Raw genomic sequence first — 20,802 nt, 5'->3', positions numbered from 1 at the left:
TACCATCAGCTTTATCTGCAAGTAAAAGTAGCAACAGATCTAGATCTATCGGAAACTATTTTGATATCGATCTGCAATAAGAAGTATCGTATTAGAATAGAAAAAACAGTGTTGGAAACAACAGTATCATGGAATCACAGTCTTTAATGGTAACACAGGACGTAAACTGTGCATCGTCGATTCGGAAGTAACAACTCGGATTTGACTGTAAGATCGTTTAATAACAGATGTGATTTTATCACGACACGTAAAATGGCGTTAAATCACCTGGGTGGGATCCTAGATAGAGTGACTCAAATAAAGACGATGACTGTTGTTGGCGACAGGAAAAACCTATTCGAACAAGTCAAATAAACCAATCACAGTGGATAAGATATCGACTCTGATATGAACTGACCCAGATTTCAAACTGCCAGCTATCTCGGGCCAAAGGTGCATTGAAGACAGTGTACGCAACATGATCAGGATAAGGTTGTCACAGAGGCTCAAAAGTCAACGAATATTCAAAACTGAATATTTTTGGAAGGCTGCATGTAACTTTCGATAAATAGGGATACATCGTGTACATGTTTTAAGTTGTGGGTTGCCGAGTGTTTGTGTGGCGTTAGATATTATGACAGCGTCGCGTGTGTCACCGAGATGAGATAGCTGCCCTTCGTGTGGCTTTACTGGGATCAAAGTGCGTCGAGCGGGGACAGATCACCACAAAAGGTATATGGCCTGTGGCGAACTTCCGTCGCGGACTTGTGGACAACAAGTACCCTTTCAACGTTGCGACAGTGATGATGCTTCTGTACACGAGCAACCAATTAGGAAGGTAAGTAAGTAAGGGAAGTTGAAGTTCATGGAAGCAAGTATTGGAATATCAAAGTCCATTATGCAAATCATATCAAACAGTTTGAGTAATCATTTTGTAGAAGACGCTGAGAAGAGATCACAAAATTATCTATAAAAATGTTTGCATAGCAGTTACAAGGTAATGGGACAGCTGAGTTGGGAGAAAACGATCGCGATTAGCTAATATGTAAATTTCAACTATATATATATATATATATTATATATATATATATATATATATATATATATATATATATATATATACACACACACACACACACACACACACACACACACACACACACACACACACACATATATATATATATATATATATATATATATATATATATATTATCACTAATGTATAATATTATATAGGGCTCAGCCCTGGGTGTCGCGCCAGGGGTTAAGATTGGCAATGTTATTTGTATTGATTCATGATAAAATAGAATTAATTGTTACTTCATATACGTTTGTATGACAACTATGCCCAGTTTCACTCTGATCAAAGCAGTTCACTTACGTACACGACGTCAAACCCTGCAGCAGTGCAGGTATAGATTTTCTGTAATGTGTAAGAATGTTAGACAAAAATTGGCAATTTTTACCATGATTACAGCTATTGTGTTAAACAAGGGACGTATTATGCCATCATTATCATTGCAATGGTAACCGCACTGCCCGCCTTCCACTTGCAAGCTGAAAACTATAGCGTTCCGGCTGAAAACTGGCAATTTTTGAATCTAGATATTGACATAGGGGCGCTTTTCTAAAATTCAATTCCAGCATTCTTTGCGTATGCCCCCCCCCCCCCACCGTTCATATGCACGACAGTTTTCTCCCTTTTTCCAGTTTTTATGCGTGATATTAACGATATTTTGTATCAGCGACAAGGTGGATAATCACATTTACTGGCTAATAAAAGATATATATTTTATAAATTGCATGTTATAAAATAATAATTTGCACGTCTCGTATTTGTTTATTTACGAGTGCTCAAAAGAACATCTCTGTCAAATACTTTCGTTAAAAATGACACCAAGTAAGTTCTTTCAAGATCTTTTATTAACAAGTTTGGGGTCTTTAAGCTGTGAAATGCTGGGTGATTATCGTAAGAGATGTTTACTAAGCCAAATGGTCGAATATTTTTAGTGGTAGTCCTTCCTTGTAATCAAGATTTTAAATTTTTCTGTACAGTTTTTAAAAAATTGATTCATTGATGGTGTGAGAGTAACAGGTCACATTGGTTCATGAATGTTCAAATTTTTTAAACATATTGAGACAAAGATAAATACTGTCATGGTAATTGGTGATCATATGCCCACGTTAAGTTTCAACACGACGGCCTTGCATCACAGATGTGATTCGGGCCAAGAATACTCCGAGTATTGCAGATGGTCGTACACGGGGACTGGTTTGCAGTATCAACTGCTAGCCGGCCCGCTGTTCGTCGTTATTTTCAGCGCCACGGGAATTCCTGCAAGTCTGGTCACGGAGAAAAAGAAAGCTAACAGGAAACACGTGATTGTGGTTTGTGTAATACTCTGGAGTATGGTAGTCATAGTAACAGGGTTTTCTACACATTATTGGCATCTTGTTGTAGCAAGAGTAGCATTGGCAATTGTGTGAGTATATCAATATTCTCTTATGTTTGGTGAGATTTCCTTCGGGTAGAAATGGGTATAAGTCTATCTCTGTACTGTCCGTAATAAAAATGAATATTTTCATGGGTAGATCAAGCTTCTGATTCTGATAAATTTTCACCAGGGATATTTCTATATATGAATGTGTTTGTTCTTACGTTTGTTGAACAAAATTAAAATTTGGAAGATAAAATCGGATCTGTTCATAAGTGTCCGGGGATACGATTTGACTCCCTCGAAGGGCTTCCCTCTCCCCACAAGCAAACCTCTCACCGCTTCCCCTCTCCTCACGATAAAAACTCCCCTGGCCCAGTGCCCGCTCGAAAAGCCGTCAGTGCCGTTTCTTTGCCGCATGTTATTCCCCTCTTCATCAGCTAACTCGTTAAAACAACCGAATTATACTCCATGCTAGAGTCCATTGACAGTCCGTTGACAGTCCATTGTCTTTTCTTTTTATTATTAGTATAGTCTCTCGCTCATACGGGGGGGAGTCTCTCTCTCTCTCTCTCTCTCTCTCTCTCTCTCTCTCTCTCTCTCTCTCTCTCTCTCTCTCTCTCTCTCTCTCTCTCTCTCTCTCTCTCAGTTAAGCTCCATTTCCATCATTTGCTGCAAGTATCATATCAAGCTCCTGCAAACAAGTAAGAATATTGTCTTTGTATGGTATCGATATGATCGAGGTCGATATTCACAAGGATTATCAAACCCACTGACCATTTGGCGGTCTTCAAAGTAGTACTATTGCAAATCTAGTGATATGGTCCTACAGTTTAATTTACTTTGCTAATTTTTCGTACATTCTTTATTATCTCAGTTCAGTAGTATCATTCGCCGGTCCGTTGAAGAAAAAAACTCTGTGGGCCTGCCTTTCAGACCACTGGGTGTTGCTCATTTCTGAATGATCTCAGATTAGACAGTCATCAATGAAGATGTCCAATATGAACTAATTTGGGCTAATTGGATGGTGAAGTGCTGTGTGTTTAATCTGCAAATGTAAGCTCATCTGCTTTTCTTTTTAAGTTACACGCTTGTTTTTATGAGTAATTTGTAATATTTCAATATTCAGCTAAAGGGCACCTAACATTTTTGAGAAGTTTGAAAAATATGAAAATCCAATTATCCCTAATTAGTTCCAATCGTGTTTATGATACATGTACGCCTTTTTAACTATTTACCCGCATGTTTGTGTTTTACTAGAGTATTCGTGGTCTGTGTATCGCAATTTTTACATGGGGCATTTACACGGGTATAAGCATTGCATTTCTCTTAAACGTGGTGGTGGATCTACTGGGCTGGAGATGGGCCTATTGGATATCTGGTATGCCAGGCGTCTTGCTGGCAGGGATCACACTTTTGCACGGTGAAAGAACCACCGAGGGAGGTAAGTTACATATGATACGTTAAAGAATTGGTCGGAAAGATAGACGCTTGCGTTAAACTAGCATAGTGTAAGGTTGAGCGCGCATCGGGGACACAAAATTGGCCTCTCAAACTTTCACAATCCTTTTCTGATATACCACTTGTAGGGGTTCATTTTACAGCTCTTGATGTAAGAAAACTTTTCACCGGTTTAGTTTTTCGAAATGCGAAAATTATATTTTTCTCCATGGAGTTAACACGCGGATGGTGGCCATTTTGAATTTTAAATATCGGTAAATCTTGAGTTATTTGTTTCCCTAGTACCAAACTTTGCACGGTGACCCCCAATTTTTATTCTTGATTTTGAAAGAGAATGGTTGAAAGATTCCTCAAGGAAAGCTTGAGCAAAAGTTTAAGTCTTTTACTTACGAGGCGCGAACTACTTTAATGCAATACTCCCTCACAGCACCTCACTGGCTACGCACTGTCGCTGATATAGCCTGGCTCAGTGAACTTGCGAAGTCAACGAGGCTCGAGCTCGCTGAGTTTTATGCAGAGTCAGGCTACATCATACAGTGCGTGGCCAGTGAGGGGTTGTGAGAGAGTCTACATGGGTGGACACAAATGCTAAAGAAAGACGAATATATTGTCCGGTCAGATATATGAGCTCGAGTACAGGTTTGTTGAGTACGAGGAAAGCACATTATACCTTTAATTGCGAATATTATGATCCCAAGTGAATGATTAATCGCCATATTGAATTTTTTGGAACACAGAATCAAATACTCATTTCAACAAACGTTACAGTACTTTGCAATCGCAATGTTTGAATGAATAATATGATGCTTTTGAACAATTCGCCTGTCTATTCAAGATCTCAGACCACAACGAGACAAACGTGCAAATACAAGTCAACAATGAAAATGTAACATCATATCAGCCATTCTGTAGCAGTCTGTTTGTTGTACTGTTATGTACCTTCACTCTGCGTTGTGGCGGCGGCTACGTCTTCAACAACAACATCGGAAATTACTTTGATTTCTACTACCCCAAGTATCCCTACGAACATTTCATGAGCTGGATACCAATTGCCATGGGCAGTCTTGCAACGATTTTCGGTGGCGTTATATCCGACCGGGCAGCAGTGCGGAAAGGATATTATGGAAGGTTGATATTCTACACTATTACCGTTGTAAGTCTGATCTTGACAATCTGGGAAAAAGTTTAAAGTTCTCAGTGACTGACAAGTCGTTCAGGTTTCTTTCTCTGTCATCCAGAAAACTACTTACTAATTCACTCACTCGTTTTACCAATATATCTCTACGACCGTTCAGGAAAGTTTACAGAGAGAGAGAGAGAGAGAGAGAGAGAGAGAGAGAGAGAGAGAGAGAGAGAGAGAGAGAGAGAGAGAGAGAGAGAGAGAGAGAGACAGACAGACAGACAGACAGACAGACTTGTATAAAGAATAAAGTGTTTGGATGGATAGCTGTGTGTTCAATGTCGTTGTCCTTTCGTCAAATAAAACTCTGTTTTAACTAATTCCAGCTCATCACGATTCCGTTTTCTGTCGGTGTTTTGTATCTCGTGTTTCATCATCTTAATGCCTAACTACGCAATCATCAGAAATTTGGGGAAGTCTCGCCATCACAAACGGTCGTCGAACAAGCTCCCAAAGGAAAACATACGTCGGCTGTTGCTGTCTATGTGTTCTCCGTCAATAACTTTGGTGGCAATCTTAATCTGCTTATGCCCCGGCCAGATCTCTCATAGGAATGAGTTGCTGCAGTACAGTAGCTCGAGGTTTTGCCTGGGTATTTGGGTCGGACGGCAAAATCTGGTTTGGCGTCCGACCCAAATACCCAGGCAAAACCTCGAGCTACTGTACTGCAGCAAAGGAATGAGGTATTCCCTTCTGATTCTGTATCCTGGAGTCTACACCCTGTCCTTTATTGTAGCACTCGTGTCTCTGCCACTGGCCAAGAAGTTGCAGGAACAGTATCAGAGAGGTTCCTACCACGACGATGAAACAAAACCTCTTGTGAGTGACATGCAAAAGTGACAACTTCACCCATCTTTTTCGAGCTTGACAATTAGGCATGTGCAACACCTCCGCTTCATTGGATCGTTACCCACTTCGTTAATTCTTACTAAGAGTTTTAACCACAACAAAGGTCATGTTCTGCGAGCGTCAACGACGAAGAGTCCGACTGACACGATGTCGTTGAAGTGTGTTTGCCGGCGTCTGTCCTGGAAGGTTCGAAGCTTTATGTTTTCAAATAAAATTTACCAGCAAATTCTATCGATGTCCACCTCTTTAGATTGAACTTAACTTTTCCGTCATATAACATGAAACTTTTGTTTTGGTGACATTTCTCTGGCGCGAATAAGTTGAACAAAACTAATATGTAACATGGAATATTATCGCGTCAAAAAAAACTTAGACGCTTGTCTTTGACAATTTACAGTATTGTGATTTTAAATGCCATGATAATCATCCCTTTGTGATTCGCTAGAAACAAGAAGTTACATATAGACTATAGTCATAATTTCTACTCTATATCCGTTCTCTACTTTACACAGTGCTGCTATGATCCTTGTATAGACCAACATCTTTGCCTGAGAAGACACATGTAATTAATACATGCGTGTATAATATTTAATAAAGAATAAAAGCACATTCAATGATATTAGGGCTAAATATCTGTGTTGCGTGTCCACCTCTACTATTGGAAAAAAGTTTTCTTTTTATTGTACTGTCACATCTCTATCATTTCTCTCGTGCCGGTATGATTCCATTCTCATCAGTTCTTCTAATTCGACATTACCGCGGAGTCAGACATAGGAAAAAATCGTCAAATTCACACATTTCCCTCACTTAACAACCTGCATGAGGGACTAACGCCCCGATATGATGCGTTTCCACGACCAGAAGCCAATGATCGGAATTTAAAAAGAATCCCATTTCCTTGCTAAAACATTCATAAACTGGATCAAAAGGAGAAAATTTATAGGCAAAAAGGGAATTCCGAGAGGCACCAGGCTGGTGTGAAGATTAAGGATCGCTCCTGTAGTTAGAGTAGTTTAGTTTTTCAGTTCGTAGCATAGTCAGAAATTTACTTCCAGGTGTCTCACCGTTACAATTAAAGTCCATGGCAACCGCATATCTTGATCTTGGTTTAAGTGCGTCTTCCCCAGATAATCAAGCTCAAGTTTCCGTGTACCTCGTGCATAGTCTAGCGAGTTATATTTCCCCTAAAGACACCTCAAGACAGATGTCTCCCCTCTTTCTTTTTTTATTCATTTTACAGTACCGCCGATTGTAAACATACTTCTCCTCAGCAAGCACACCCTTTCATCGGAAAGTAAAGTTAGAATTCGTCTTTGGGAGAGATATCCGGACTCTAAAACTTTTACAGTACTTTTGAGGTTAACCACTTGCAGGGCATATTTGAAACTGATTGAGTAAAAGTTTTCAACAGCTTTTTTATAATCTAAATTTATTGACATAGAGTTAACACTTTGAATTTCAAGTGTCGAAAAGATAGGGTAATTGTTTTTGTCGTACTAACTTTTGCACGGCCACTACTTATTTTTATTCTTAATTCAGTTTCGAAAGGAATGATTTAAAGTTTTCTCATGGAAAGTTTGAGAAATGTAAGTCTTTCAATTTCAAAACGCCTACTATTTTAATTGAAATATTCAAAGTAGTCATCCGAATGTTCTTCCCGCCATTTTTCTTGGGCTTCGAGGATGCTCGGATCATAGTACATTCTGCAGTGACCTTTCAGTGCCATCAGGTGGTAGGGCATCTTGTCAAGGTATACTGACCATTCGCTCCGTCCGCAAGGGTCGCGAAGGGCGGGAAAGCACTTAGCGGCTTTCATCATTGCTGCGCACGTCATCGAAAACGGGGTCTTAAGATAGTGACTCACTGCTTCGGTACACTTTTTGGTGACGAAATATTCATCGCATGGGTCGGTCGCATCGTATTCCACTGGCCCTAAAACATAAAGGGAGTCACAGGTATAAAATGATGTAATCCCTATTCTTATTACGTCAGCACATAATTTTGTTATCATTTTGGCAATTTCTTAACAATTCATTTGCGTTAAAATTCTCGTAAGTACTTCAAGTACTGCTTGTTAGTCCCCACGGACACCGTCCGGGGGACTTATAGGTTTGGTCATGTCCGTGCGTGTGTGCGTGCGTCCGTGCGTGCGTGCGTGCGTGCGTCCGTCCGTTCACGCAGATATCTCAGAGATGCCTGGAGCGATTTCATTCAAACTTGATACAAGGATTACTTCATATGTCATACATATGCACGTCGATTTGTTTTGTGATACGATCCAATATGGCCGCCAGGCGGCCATTTTATTACGATTTTTTCATGTACAGAGCCATAACTCTGACATGTTTCAACCGATTTTATTCAAAGTTGGTACAAGGACATTGACCAATGTCATAGATATGCACGCCAATTGGTTTTGTGATACTATCCAATATGGCTGCCGTGCGGCCATTTTATTACGATTTTTTCATGTACAGAGACCTAACTCAGACACGTTTCAACCAATTTTATTCAAAGTTGGTACAAGGACATTGACCTATGTCATACATATGCATGTTGATTTGTTTTGTGATACGATCCAATATGGCCGCCAGGCGGCCATTTTATTACGATTTTTTCATGTACGGAGCCATTAAACTCAGACATGTTTCAACCCATTTTATTCAAAGTTGGTACAAGGACATTGACCAATGTCATAGATATGCACGTCAATTTGTTTTGTGATACTATCCAATATGGCTGCCGTGCGGCCATTTTGTTACAATTTTTTCATGTACAAAGCCATAACTCGGGCATATCTCAACTGATTTTATACAAAGTTGGTACAAGGACATCGACCTATGTCATACATATGCACGTCGATTTGTTTTCTGATACGATCCAATATGGCTGCCAGGCGGCCATTTTATTACGATTTTTTCATGTACAGAGACCTAACTCAGACACGTTTCAACCGATTTTATTCAAAGTTGGTACAAGGACATTGACCAATGTCATAGATATGCACGTCATTTGTTTTGTGATACGATCCAATATGGCTGCCGTGCGGCCATTTTGTTACAATTTTTTTATGTACGAAGCCATAACTCAGGCATATCTCAACCGATTTTATTCAAGTTGGTACAAGGACATTGACCTATGTCATACATATGCACGTCGATTTGTTTTCTGATACGATCCAATAAATTAAATTAATTGCCAATTTGCATTTACAAGATGAACTTTTGTTTTTAGGGTGAATGTCCAGAAGCACTGCATCAAACTTTATAAAATATGGTACCAGTGATAATCTATCAGTGTTATGATAGGATGCAAAAATGTTTTGCAACATCCTGTTGATTAATTCCTAGTTGACTCATTTAATGAACTTTAGGATGGTGGCCTACATTGGTTTTATATTTTCATCACCATGGAACTCATTCTTGGCCATTGAGCGCATCTGTATCAAAGTATTTTATCACAGACCTAATTAATGAAGAGGACTCTATCCTCTCTGAGGACTTGTAATCAAAGTACCCATTAACAAGTGGGGACTGTGTCATCAACGATGACTTGTTTTTTCTGAATTACTCTTACAGAAAATATCAAAGGTACAGCCTGTCATATAAGTAAAGATTGACTGACACAAACCGTTGGTCATGATCGAAGAATCTACTCCAAACCCTGATGACCCCCTGGCTTCCTAACGATTAAACGTCAAGGGACTCCAAACCCTGATGACCCCCCCCCCTGGCTTCCTAACGATTAATGTCAAGCGAGTATCGAGTCCTAAACGATGGATCATTAGATATTTGGAGGCGAGTCAAAACTTGAAAAAAAAATTGCACAGCAAAAATAACTAAAATAATTTTGCAGCCATGTCGATTTTGCGAGGACAATATTTACCTGGTGGTCAGCTTATAAAGAAGTGTATAGCTGGGAACAGTATTCAGGCTGCGCAAACTCCCAAAAGAAATCGTTTGTAAAATTTGGAACGCAAAGAAAATTTGCAAGTAAGAATACTAGCGACCCCTTTCCATCATCGAACGGTTCATCCATAGGTGGAACTCATATATGCACAAGAAGACCATACTTTACGATCATAAATACTTTGGTCGGCAAAGAATTGAAATTTGATCGAAAATTCTTTCCCGACAGGATACTCTTCTTGCTTGACTTCTATAGCTCATATGTGTTCTCTTCAAATAATTATTGTTCGAAAAAACCTTTGCTTTCGATATACTCACTGTCGGCAGGCTGCCTGCAGAGATTGTAGTCCACCATTTGCTGTGCACGCGGGACAACCACCTCCATCCATTTAGTGATATTTATAGGCATGTCTTCTCCTGGGTTACTTTTGTCACACTTGAGCTCATCTAGACATTGCATCCGCAACTAAAAACGAAAAAACTCATATTATCACACGCAACGCGTGAAATACTCACGCCATGGGTATATTCAGACAGACAGATAGATATGCGCACCACGCACAGATGGCACTGAACAATAAATCAATTTAATGATAAAAATACAATATCCCCTTTTCAAAAGAAAATTGTTTGTTTGTTTGCTTGTTTGTCTGTCTGTCTGTCTGTCTGTCTGTCTGTCTGTCTGTCTGTCTGTCTGTGTGCGTGCGTGCGTGTGTGTGTGTACAATACGGCATGCAAACGGATTTCATATTCATTTTGCTTATTATTTAAATTAAGAAAGTTACAACATATATAGAATCAATATGGAAAAGGCCAAGCACCAGGCGTTCCTCGCGAAATTGGCAATAAAACATGTAAAAGTCATTTTCTCTAATGAAGGTCACATTTTAATAGCACGTAATTAGAAGCAATTCAATCCTCTCATTAATTGACATATGTTGCCGAAATACATATGTGGCATGCCCTTTCTATGATAAGATTTCCCTCTAATTACTAATGAAGGCACATTGCTGTAAATGGAATAAAATACTACCAACCATAAGACTGTACTGTAATACCTTTCTGACAAGCATTCTAACTCCTTACTGTTACCAACGAAACCAACTCAACAAAAACAAATCGGTTACGTCAGGTCTTTCATTAATGGAAAGAAAGTTCTTTTCTCTGTTGAAGTGCTTCAAATTGAGTTTCAATGTTGTCATTCCTTTATAAAGTAGCACTTTGGTTTCTTTTTCTGCTTTCTCAAAAGCTATAACAAAGAGTTCTAAGTGCAATCCGCATGTACATCATCAAGGTAGTGAATTTTGCGGGCTTTTTGGATTTGTGTTTCCATCTTTAATTTTGTTTTATTTGAGCAAAGCGTTTAACACAATGAATTTGTCTGCTTGATTCAGCTATCACTCTCAGGTTAAGCTGGTTATTCCAAATAAAACCTAACATGGGCAGTGTATGTAAAAAAATGTCGACAATTTGAAGACTTAAAAATATAGACAATAAGACATAGATATGGCTATTGTTTTCAAATTTGACCAGATTGTGATAGAAAGTGTCTCAATGGTGATTCACAATGATCTTCTGGAAACATTGTTCTATCCTCATTTTGAATTACTTGACCTGAAATAGTTGATGAAGTTTATCTAATAATGGAATATGTGGCCAAAATACATTGGGCAATAAATGTAGTTTTAGAAAGGGTTAGTGTAGATTTTCATGTTTCAAAATGCGTTCCGTGAACATCTTCACATTTCATCCGATAGGCCCCTAAATCCCTGTCCTACGGAAATTCCCACACCGTGTTAAAGTGGAGGGCATAGGGTTCAAAGGATCAAAGGCTATACTGGCTGAATCATTTATCACACTTATGACGAATGTTATCAACTCGGTAGATTGGCTGCTTTTATGACTCTAATGGATCTTGAAATGCACTGTGTTGGTTTATTCAGCAATGTGAAGGTACAACCTAAATTTTCATTTTAATGTGTATCTAAAATGGGCATCATATCGGGAAACCGTCAGTTCACACCATTTGAATTTCATAAACATTTCATAAGAATATTAAAAAAGTTAACAGAGTTTTGTAATCAACGTTTCTCCTCGTCAGATAAAATTGTTAGATTTATAAATCGCTCGCTGAAAAACTAAGATAGCAGAATCTTATCAGACTTGCATTGATAATCGGTACTTGCCCCTTTAATGTTGAAAATGTCATTTCCTGCCATGAATAACAAAGTTGAGATACTTTCTACAGAAGGTAAATACATCCAATGAGGATGTCAGAAACGTTTCATGAATTTTCCCTGTGTATAATTGTGTGTGCAGTTCGTGCACGTTTGTCGGCCTGCCTATACAAGATAAATGCGATATAACGACCAGTATATGTCACAGCTGCGTGGAGTTGCCGTGTAGTATACATAGAAAGGCTCTAGTATACTACACGGCAACTCCACGCACCTGTACATGTGGTCCATGTCCTTTGCTTACCTGAACAAAGTCACAGTACAGGTATGATGGATTTTCAACGTCCCAGTTTTCCGGGTTGTGGACATACTTAGTTAATTTCTCTTCGCACTCTGCAAGATCATCCCATGTGCAGGGTCGGCACGAACATGAGCGGTGCTGTAGTAATATACAATAAAAGTGCAGCTTGTTTCGCTACTGGCTAAACACGTGATATATATATATCCATAAATGATTTTAAATACTGTAGATATAAACATCAATATGCATGAAATAATAAAATTTAATACTAACAGTTATTTATATTCTGAAGAGCCTTTTCTATCATAAAGATATTTAAAAGCGCCGTACTATTACAAATGCAACATCTTACATTTAAAAGTTATAGAACGATGTATTTAATCTCAGTGTAAAATAAAAGTTCTAAAAACTACAGACAATTACAAATCTTAACTACTCACAAACCTTACGAATTGTAGTTATTTTTGTAAACAGAGAGGACTTTAACATGGGCTTACAGTAAATTGCTCTGAGTTGTTAACACATTTCAGTTGTTCGGGGACAGAATTCAAACGCTTATAGGTCAACAAACAGTAATTGCCCTATTCTTAATCTTTTACATGTAACAGAATATGGCACAAATAAATTTTGCATTTTATTTGTTCTTAAATTATACATGGAATTTCGTTTACTATCAATCATATCTGTGATATACTGTGGTGAGTTGCCTTGTAATAGCTCGTTAACTAATAAAATTATTCTAAATTCTATTCTACCTTTCATGGACAACCAATATAGTATTGTCATTATTTCTGCCGCACATGCACTACATGCATTGCATTGTATTGTCAGCGCTGTAATTTATCAAATAAAAAGTGAGGCATTCCATACAGAATTGAGTTTGCGTAACCATGATGAGACGTTATTAATGAATGAACTAACGTTTCAGATGCTATTTGATTCAAGAGTTCACGCATAGGTCACATGTTGTGTAAATAATGATTCGCTTTTCTGAACAGTGTGCAAAACACACCAAATGCAAACAATTAAGATATGAATTATGTGTAGAGTTGCTTTCCTTATTACATAATTAAATATTTAAGGGCTAATTCCTCAATTGCAGAGACAAAATAGATTTATTACATTTATGGTTGACAAGTATTACATTTATGGGTGATTTTTTATTACATTATGGTTACCATGTATTACAATTGTGGTTGGTGTTTTTATTACATTTATGGTTGATTTTTGTTACATTTACGGGTGATGTTACATTTATGGGTGCATTTTATTACAATTATAGTTGATGTTACATTTATGGAGATTATTACATTAATGGAGGTTACAACGTCACTCACTTTGGTTACAAGCAAAAGTGACATTTTGTACTGGAATATGACGTGAACTGCAAGGAAAAACGTTACACATCCGATCATAGAACGTGTACTTGCAATGTTACATTTCGCTTGACTATTCTGGACTATTTGACGATTTCTTCTGGTGAAATATATTGAAGGTGAAAATAAACTTGTCTTACCTTTACAGCACAAGTTGGCAGGACCAAGAGTAAGAACAGTGGCACTGTCAAATTGAAGATGCCGAACCTTACCATGGTAGTATTTGTATGCTGCAGGTTCAAGCAATTTGAAACGGTGATGGTTATTGTCATGGTTTGTCGTAGATATACGGCTAGTTTTCAATCGGGTTCGAACTCACAACATACGGCATCAGTCGCCTAGCGGAGACGCAACAGACAGAACCGCTCTGCTAAATTCCCACTCTCAAAAAGTGGTTGAATAACCGGCTAAGGCTGCGTTCACAGAAAACGGTTAGGGGGGCTGGAGGAATTCAGGGGGATTCGAAATTTTTGGGGTAGTGGAGGGGGGGGACTTGAAAATTTTGCTCTACCTGTAGGGGGGGACTTGAAAATTTTTAGGTCCCTTTTGAGTGTTACATTTTCCAATTCCAATTTTTTGTAGGTAATTCAATGAAAAAGAATACCATTTTTTATGTTGTAATGTTAGTAATAATTTAACAAAATCTAGAACCATTTTGTCACATTTCATGACTTTTATCTCGAAAAAATCTAAACGTGTGATTTGTCGTAAAAAACAAACGAGCTTCATAACAGGGTAGAAGCTGCAACTGTTAATGATTTCTGCAATATTTCTATGCAATATAACAACTACAGTTTCTTGCTATCTCCCTACAGCATGCTCAAACACACAATATTTAGTTTGTCGACAAAGCCTGTATATATAAATATAAATATGTATTTGGTGATAATTTAATTGGAGTCCAGACTGACAGTCAGTTGTCAGTGATACAAATGCATGGTACACATACATAGGCTGTGATAGCAAGCTGAATACTGGACAATGCAACATGCTGTACGGAGTAGAACAAGAACGCAGTTGTAAAACCGAACAAAAATATTGCCAAAATTATCAAAGTTAATACAGCTACTGCCTACGGGTAGTGTCACTATCAGATACTACCCTGCTACTGCAGTGTCACCGTCACTGCATACCTGAACAGTGACAGAGACAGCTCTGACTCTGATGTACATGGTAGTTGAAGAAGAGTTTTGGTCAAATGACACTCGTGACAGTGAAACTCACTTGTACACAAGATCAAGCCAGAGAGCAACACATGGAAGAAAACATAGAAATTTTGTTGAATTCTGGCATATGAGAATAATCAAATATTAAAGAAAAAAGATGGGGTCACCATGCTTGATTTTCTAAATTTTCAAACTCTTATTATAAAATGATACAGAAGTAAAACTTTGAATAGTAAAGACTAAAAGAAAAAATATGTGACCAAATGGAATTATTTATTTTTTAACCAAATTTGCAATTATCACACCCAAAATTTCAGAGATTAAACATTTATTTGATGGAATATTTTAACCTTCCGGTATTGTCAATTTTGAGTAGCATCTAATTCATATACCAGTAGGTCTTGTAGTTTTGAAACATTTTTTGGTAGATCACTGTGCAATATGGCAATTAGCCAGAATTCACAATTTTCCTACTCTCTCATGATTGCATTTTGTGTGCTCTTCAACAGGAGCAATTGACCTGGCCAGAGTTGGATTAACTCAAGTTGGCTTTTAGACCAATAAATCTAAAAAATTCACTAAGAACTTGCCTTGGGAATATGACTATACACAGTGCTTATACAAGTAGTGTTGAACACCTGTGAGCAGAACGGCGCAATACATGTTTATTTTTTCTGCGCTCACATCCTTTACAAATATGCGGGCCTGTGATAGTTTGGGGGGGGGACTTGAAAAATTTTGACCATATAGAGGGGGGCATTTGAAAATTTTTTAGGGTACTTAGGGGGGGGATCTGAAAAAAAATAAGATTTCAATCGAGATTCCTCCAGCCCCCCCCCCCCCTAATCGTTATTTGTGAACGCAGCCTAAGTTGTTACACTTTTCAGACTGCGACCGCTCCACAACGTTGAAGAGTTCGTGAAGCACTCACGCACGTACGCTCACGGCACCATTTTACAAGTGGTATAGCCACAAACTGATGACGTCAAAGATGTGCGTACTTATTGAAATGAGGTCAAAGGTTACACTCTAAAAGGGGCGATGAATTATTTTTGGTGTAAGAGTTGGGAATGGGGGCTTGGAAACTTACGGGGGAAATTATTGAAAAGAAGGGTCCCAATTTTTTACTATCTTCACTCCTTTCCCTCATTTTGTAGTATCCTATTACTCTATCCACGTCTTCTTCAGCCAGCCTGATACCTATGTGGAAGCAACGGTTCATTAATGACAAGTGAGAGAAGTGTTATTTTTTAGTTACGTTTATTTTACACAACAACTCTTACCGCTGCCGGGGGTCGAACCCATCACGTGAAGCACTACCTATAACCTGTACTCCACGAGAACAAGTTGCGAGAAAGGGATGCAATGTTTCATATAAACGTTAGGATGATAATGTTAAGCAGGAACTGATTAATTTATAATGTTCACTTGTAATGATTTGAAAGTCTTTTACGCATTTTCCTTCTTTATTGAATTTATGCCTCTGCATTGATTGCTTTATTGCCTGTCTTTATTTTTTTCTCTGCATTGTCGTGTTTGTTGTATGTGCAGATTTGTTATTGTTTGAATATTTTTCATATTATTTGTTGTATTTGCACAGTTAAAGTATAAAATTGTCACTTGTTTAGGATGTTTTATATGTTGAAAACTTTGTGTTTGACATTTATTATTGAATTTGTCATTTGCTGCCTTTTTACAATACGAAAGGTGTGTGTTTCGTTTTTGACAGGATACACTTTTATATAAAAGTGGTTCATCACTCAACATGTATGAAATGCAATATTTCATTGCTATTGTAGATGAAAACGTGAACAACAATTCGTTGGATATGCCATGGAAATAACATAAAAATTCCATCCATCGACGAAGTGAATTAAGTACAGAAGCAAACGAAATTCGCTGCAAATATAATAATTTAAGGTCCATACACTGTCACTAGCACGAACTTCGTCTGGTTTGTGCATTCCCAGTGTCACACATCAGCGGCAGTGGCCTCCTGAGTTGTAAACTTAGGCGTGATATTAGTTTTTAGACCGTCTCAAAACATTTGGCATAATATTGTGTTATGTGCAGAGTTGCAATGAATCGATGAAGGGGACTGTAAACTTGAAGGACAGAGAATTGAAATATGTTGAACAAGTAAAATCCACGCCTTAGCTTTATCACCGAAACGCCTCCGCCAAATGAACTCATAAAGATAAGTTGGAAATAAGTCTGAAGGTGTGAAGCAAATCCAAGTTCGCATGGCATGCATCCACACGCCTTCAAAGGTGGTGGTGTAGGCGAAGGTTTTAGGATCCACAAAATGAAGACAATGATTAGCTGTGAAATGAGAGAACTGCGGAGACTTGGACAACGAAGAATATGGCCCCTGTCACTCATCAGAATAATACTGTAACCTGGAGGAACAATTCGATAAAGCATTGGCATAATACGTACGCCGGTCAACAGAAATTAAAAAGCAAGCACAAATATCGCGACCAATGACTCCAATCATCAAATGTCCGTCACTGTGTCGACTCAAGCTGTATTTGGACTTCCGGAACTTGAATTCATTATAGAGTTGTTTTTTTACATCTGCGTATTCATAAATTTCCATAATACAGCCTGGCATGATCGCAAAGATAAAGAAAAAAAAAATTGGGGAAAAAAAATTAAACCAATCAATAACAGAGTTTTAACTAATGTACAGGTGTGATTTTCAGTCTGTAGAAGAAGTAATGCGAATGAAAACATACAAAGATGTTTTGACCGTCATGTTGATTATTATTTGCATTGGAATGAACTCTGAATTCTGTTATGTAACTGTGTGCCGTCTTTGGCAACGCCATATTGAAACACAGGGGAGCCAGGAAGAACAAACAACAAGCAAACAATAAACAACAAAATAAATAAATAAACAAAATATACAAACATACAAAGAGGCATACAAATACATAAATAACAAACAAACATACAGACAAACATAAACATACAAACATATCATGAATAAATAACATACAAACAGATAAATATCTATTCATATTTATATTCTATCTATCTCTATCTATCTATCTATCTAGCTATATATATATACATATATATATATATATATAGATATATATGTGTGTGTGTGTGTGTGTGTGTGTGTGTGTGTGTGTGTGTGTGTGTGTGTGTGTGTGTGGTGTGTGTTAAGAGACAACAGCATATCGAAAAAAAGAGGGAAGAGTGATACCGCCGTGGTAGAATATGTGGCATCAGCGTTCGGTCAATTATTTCAGTCTTTTTTTCGATATGCTGTTGTCTCTTACACACACACACACACACACACACACACACACACACACACACACACACACATATATATATATATATATATATATATATATATATATATATATATATGTACATGTATATATATATCTAGATAGATAGATAGAGATAGAATATAAATATGAATAGATGTTTATCTGTTTATTTATTCATGATATTGTTTGTTTATGTTTGTCTGTATGTTTGTTTGTTATTTATGTATTTTTATGCCTCTTTGTATGTTTGTATATTTTTTGTTTATTTATTTATTTTGTTGTTTATTCGTTTTCTTGTTTGTTTGTTCTTCCTGGCTCCCCTGTGATTGAAAAGGGGTCAATATGGCCAATGACGTCGGGGTCAGTTTGTAGATGACAACAAATTTGATGAATAAAACGTGAGAGGGGACATATTGTACCCGGAATGAGACGGAGTTATTGCCGCGATCACATGAACTAACTAACCCTAACCCTAAAAAGTCTGTGATAGTCTTCATTTGCTTGATTTTGTGTCGGGTGAAGCACAGTGGGGGCCAGAAATCGGGGTTAGCTGACCAAATTGTCGCTTCGCTCGCTCCGTTCCGACAATTTGGTCAGCTAACCCCAATTCCTGGCCCCCACTGTACTTCACCCGATACAAAAACTAAGCAGTCGGAAATTGTGACAGTGATTTGAAGAAAGTGCAAATTTATATTATTTTAATCTTATTAGTTAGTCAGTGCCGCAATTACGGGGCGTCTGTGTTTTGTGTACGGCGATTTTGACAACGGACTGAACCGCTCGGCTAAATCCCCACTCTCAAAACCACTCGACTCAAGCCACGTTCCTGTGTAACGCTATGAAAACACTCCCTCATACATTTGCGCAATAATTTGCCGTATCACGCCTTGGCTGACACACAAAATCGGCCGTGCACATGTTCTCAACAAATGTACTATTGGCTTTATTCTTCAAAGTGTAACAATCAGCCTTTAAAAAACATCTCTTGTCATCCTGGCTACGAGTGCAGACTCGATCAAAGGTATGACAATTAAACATTCACTCATAAACAAATAACATGCATGGTAAGTATAAAACGTACGTTCGCCAACTAACGTGAAATGCAAGTGAAAAGCTATTACACAAACTGGTTAATGCAACTTTGGTCAAGTAAATATCACATGCATATACTGACCTGCAGGGTATCACAATCAGTCTGTTGCCGTACTGGCTATAAGAGCGACTGACTGAAATTCAAGCAACGCTTGCTTTTCAATCAACCGTGAAACCACGTGGAAAAACGCCGGATCAATTCGCGATTGGTCGAATGTATAATAGTGTCATGCGTTTATGAATGTCATTTGTGGAATTAAATAATCTCATGTCGATGGGTTTTGTGATTGGTTGAGCACAGCTGTTGATTCAACAAAAACCACAAAAATACCAACAAAAGGCAGTGTAAAAGTAATTGCATTTAATTACGTTTCGTCAAAAGGGGATGGCATCATTGTTCTTTTGATGATGACGATGAAAAAATATGTCTATGGATTATGATGATATTCGCACGAACGGTGTATTGTTAGTTTATTTTATAATACTCTCGTTGCGAAATCCGGGTTACATATTAACGACGTAAGTAGACAAAATGTAAGTAGATAATGTTAATTAACGGATGTTATTAGATGTGTATCTTTACGTTACAATTCTCTTTACTCAATAGGTGACATTGCAGTGAGGGGTCAATGTAAGTTAACTTGATTTCGCTTTATAGTTTCAATCACATAATTTTGAAACGTTAGTCAACGATTTATTCAAATGGGACTGATTGGTAGTGACACTTGACTCGTTTGGTCGTAATAAGATCGTGACATTTGTTGACGATCAATTGCAGACCCTTTGGGCACTCCATATAGCGTTGGAGTCGTCGTATTCTGAATTGTAAAGATCGTATTCGGAAGGTTTGTGATGCCATGTACATTTTCCCTTTTCAGCTTGACTTACAGTGCGCGAAAACTGCTCTCAGTAAACATTACTAGAGACTCGTATTAGCTATTAATGATCTCTTCTATTTTTGTAGACTTGCTCCAAATCTGTGGGCATATAAATATCAAAACAGAATAAATCGAAGAAATCAAATTCAGCAGACTGTCATGTCAGGCTAGATAGTAGGCTGTTGCTTAGGTCGTGGGGTGAACGCCTTACAGTAACTGCTCTGACGAGACAAGCCAAGTGACTGGGGGCCTGTGTACTGTTTCTGGTGATACAATTTGTATGAAAGGAGGAATGAGTACACAAAAGAACACTTGGCAAAGATACCTTTGGACTGGTGTATTTTCATTGAGTTCTACTTTTAGACACGTTTGTATCGGTCAAAGTGGCTGTCACGATACATCACAACATTAACAATTTAATCAGTATTTTCAAACTTATTAATGAATGAACTAACGTTTCAGATGCTATTTGATTTAAGAGTTCACGCATAGGTCACATGTTGTGTAAATAATGATTCGCTTTTCTGAACAGTGTGCAAAACACACCAAACGCAAACAATTAAGATATGAATAATGTGTAGAGTTGTTTCCTTATTACATAATTAAATATTTAAGGGCTGCTTCCTCAATTGCAGCGACAAAATAGATTTATTGCATTTATGGTTGACAAGTATTACATTTATGGGTGTACTAATGACCGTAATATGTTC

General features: G+C 37.9%; 2 protein-coding genes across 3 annotated transcripts in view; one reads left to right on the top strand and one right to left on the bottom strand.

The window, feature by feature from the left end:
• The window catches only part of LOC139113997 (probable galactarate/D-glucarate transporter GudP), a 37,550-nt gene that overhangs the window by 10,487 nt on the left and 6,261 nt on the right, over positions 1-20,802 (top strand). The window lies entirely within an intron of this gene.
• On the bottom strand, positions 7,104-19,438 carry LOC139115029 (uncharacterized). 2 transcript variants are annotated; one of them, XM_070676938.1, is made up of 5 exons: positions 19,303-19,438; positions 13,810-13,905; positions 12,297-12,431; positions 10,134-10,281; positions 7,112-7,839 (listed from the first exon to the last, which is right to left on the bottom strand). In XM_070676938.1, exons 2-5 carry the CDS (start codon positions 13,882-13,884, stop codon positions 7,526-7,528), a joined length of 672 nt encoding a protein of 223 aa, XP_070533039.1. In that variant the 5' UTR covers positions 13,885-13,905; positions 19,303-19,438; the 3' UTR covers positions 7,112-7,525. The 2 variants fall into 2 exon arrangements, with proteins under 2 accessions (XP_070533040.1, XP_070533039.1); XM_070676939.1 differs by lacking the exon at positions 19,303-19,438 and having other exon boundaries at positions 7,104-7,839.

Source organism: Ptychodera flava, chromosome 16 (genome assembly GCF_041260155.1).
Source record: "Ptychodera flava strain L36383 chromosome 16, AS_Pfla_20210202, whole genome shotgun sequence".
Taxonomy (NCBI): Eukaryota; Metazoa; Hemichordata; class Enteropneusta; family Ptychoderidae; genus Ptychodera; species Ptychodera flava.
Note: the sequence above shows the minus strand (reverse complement) of the source record. Positions and strands in the feature narration are given on the sequence as shown.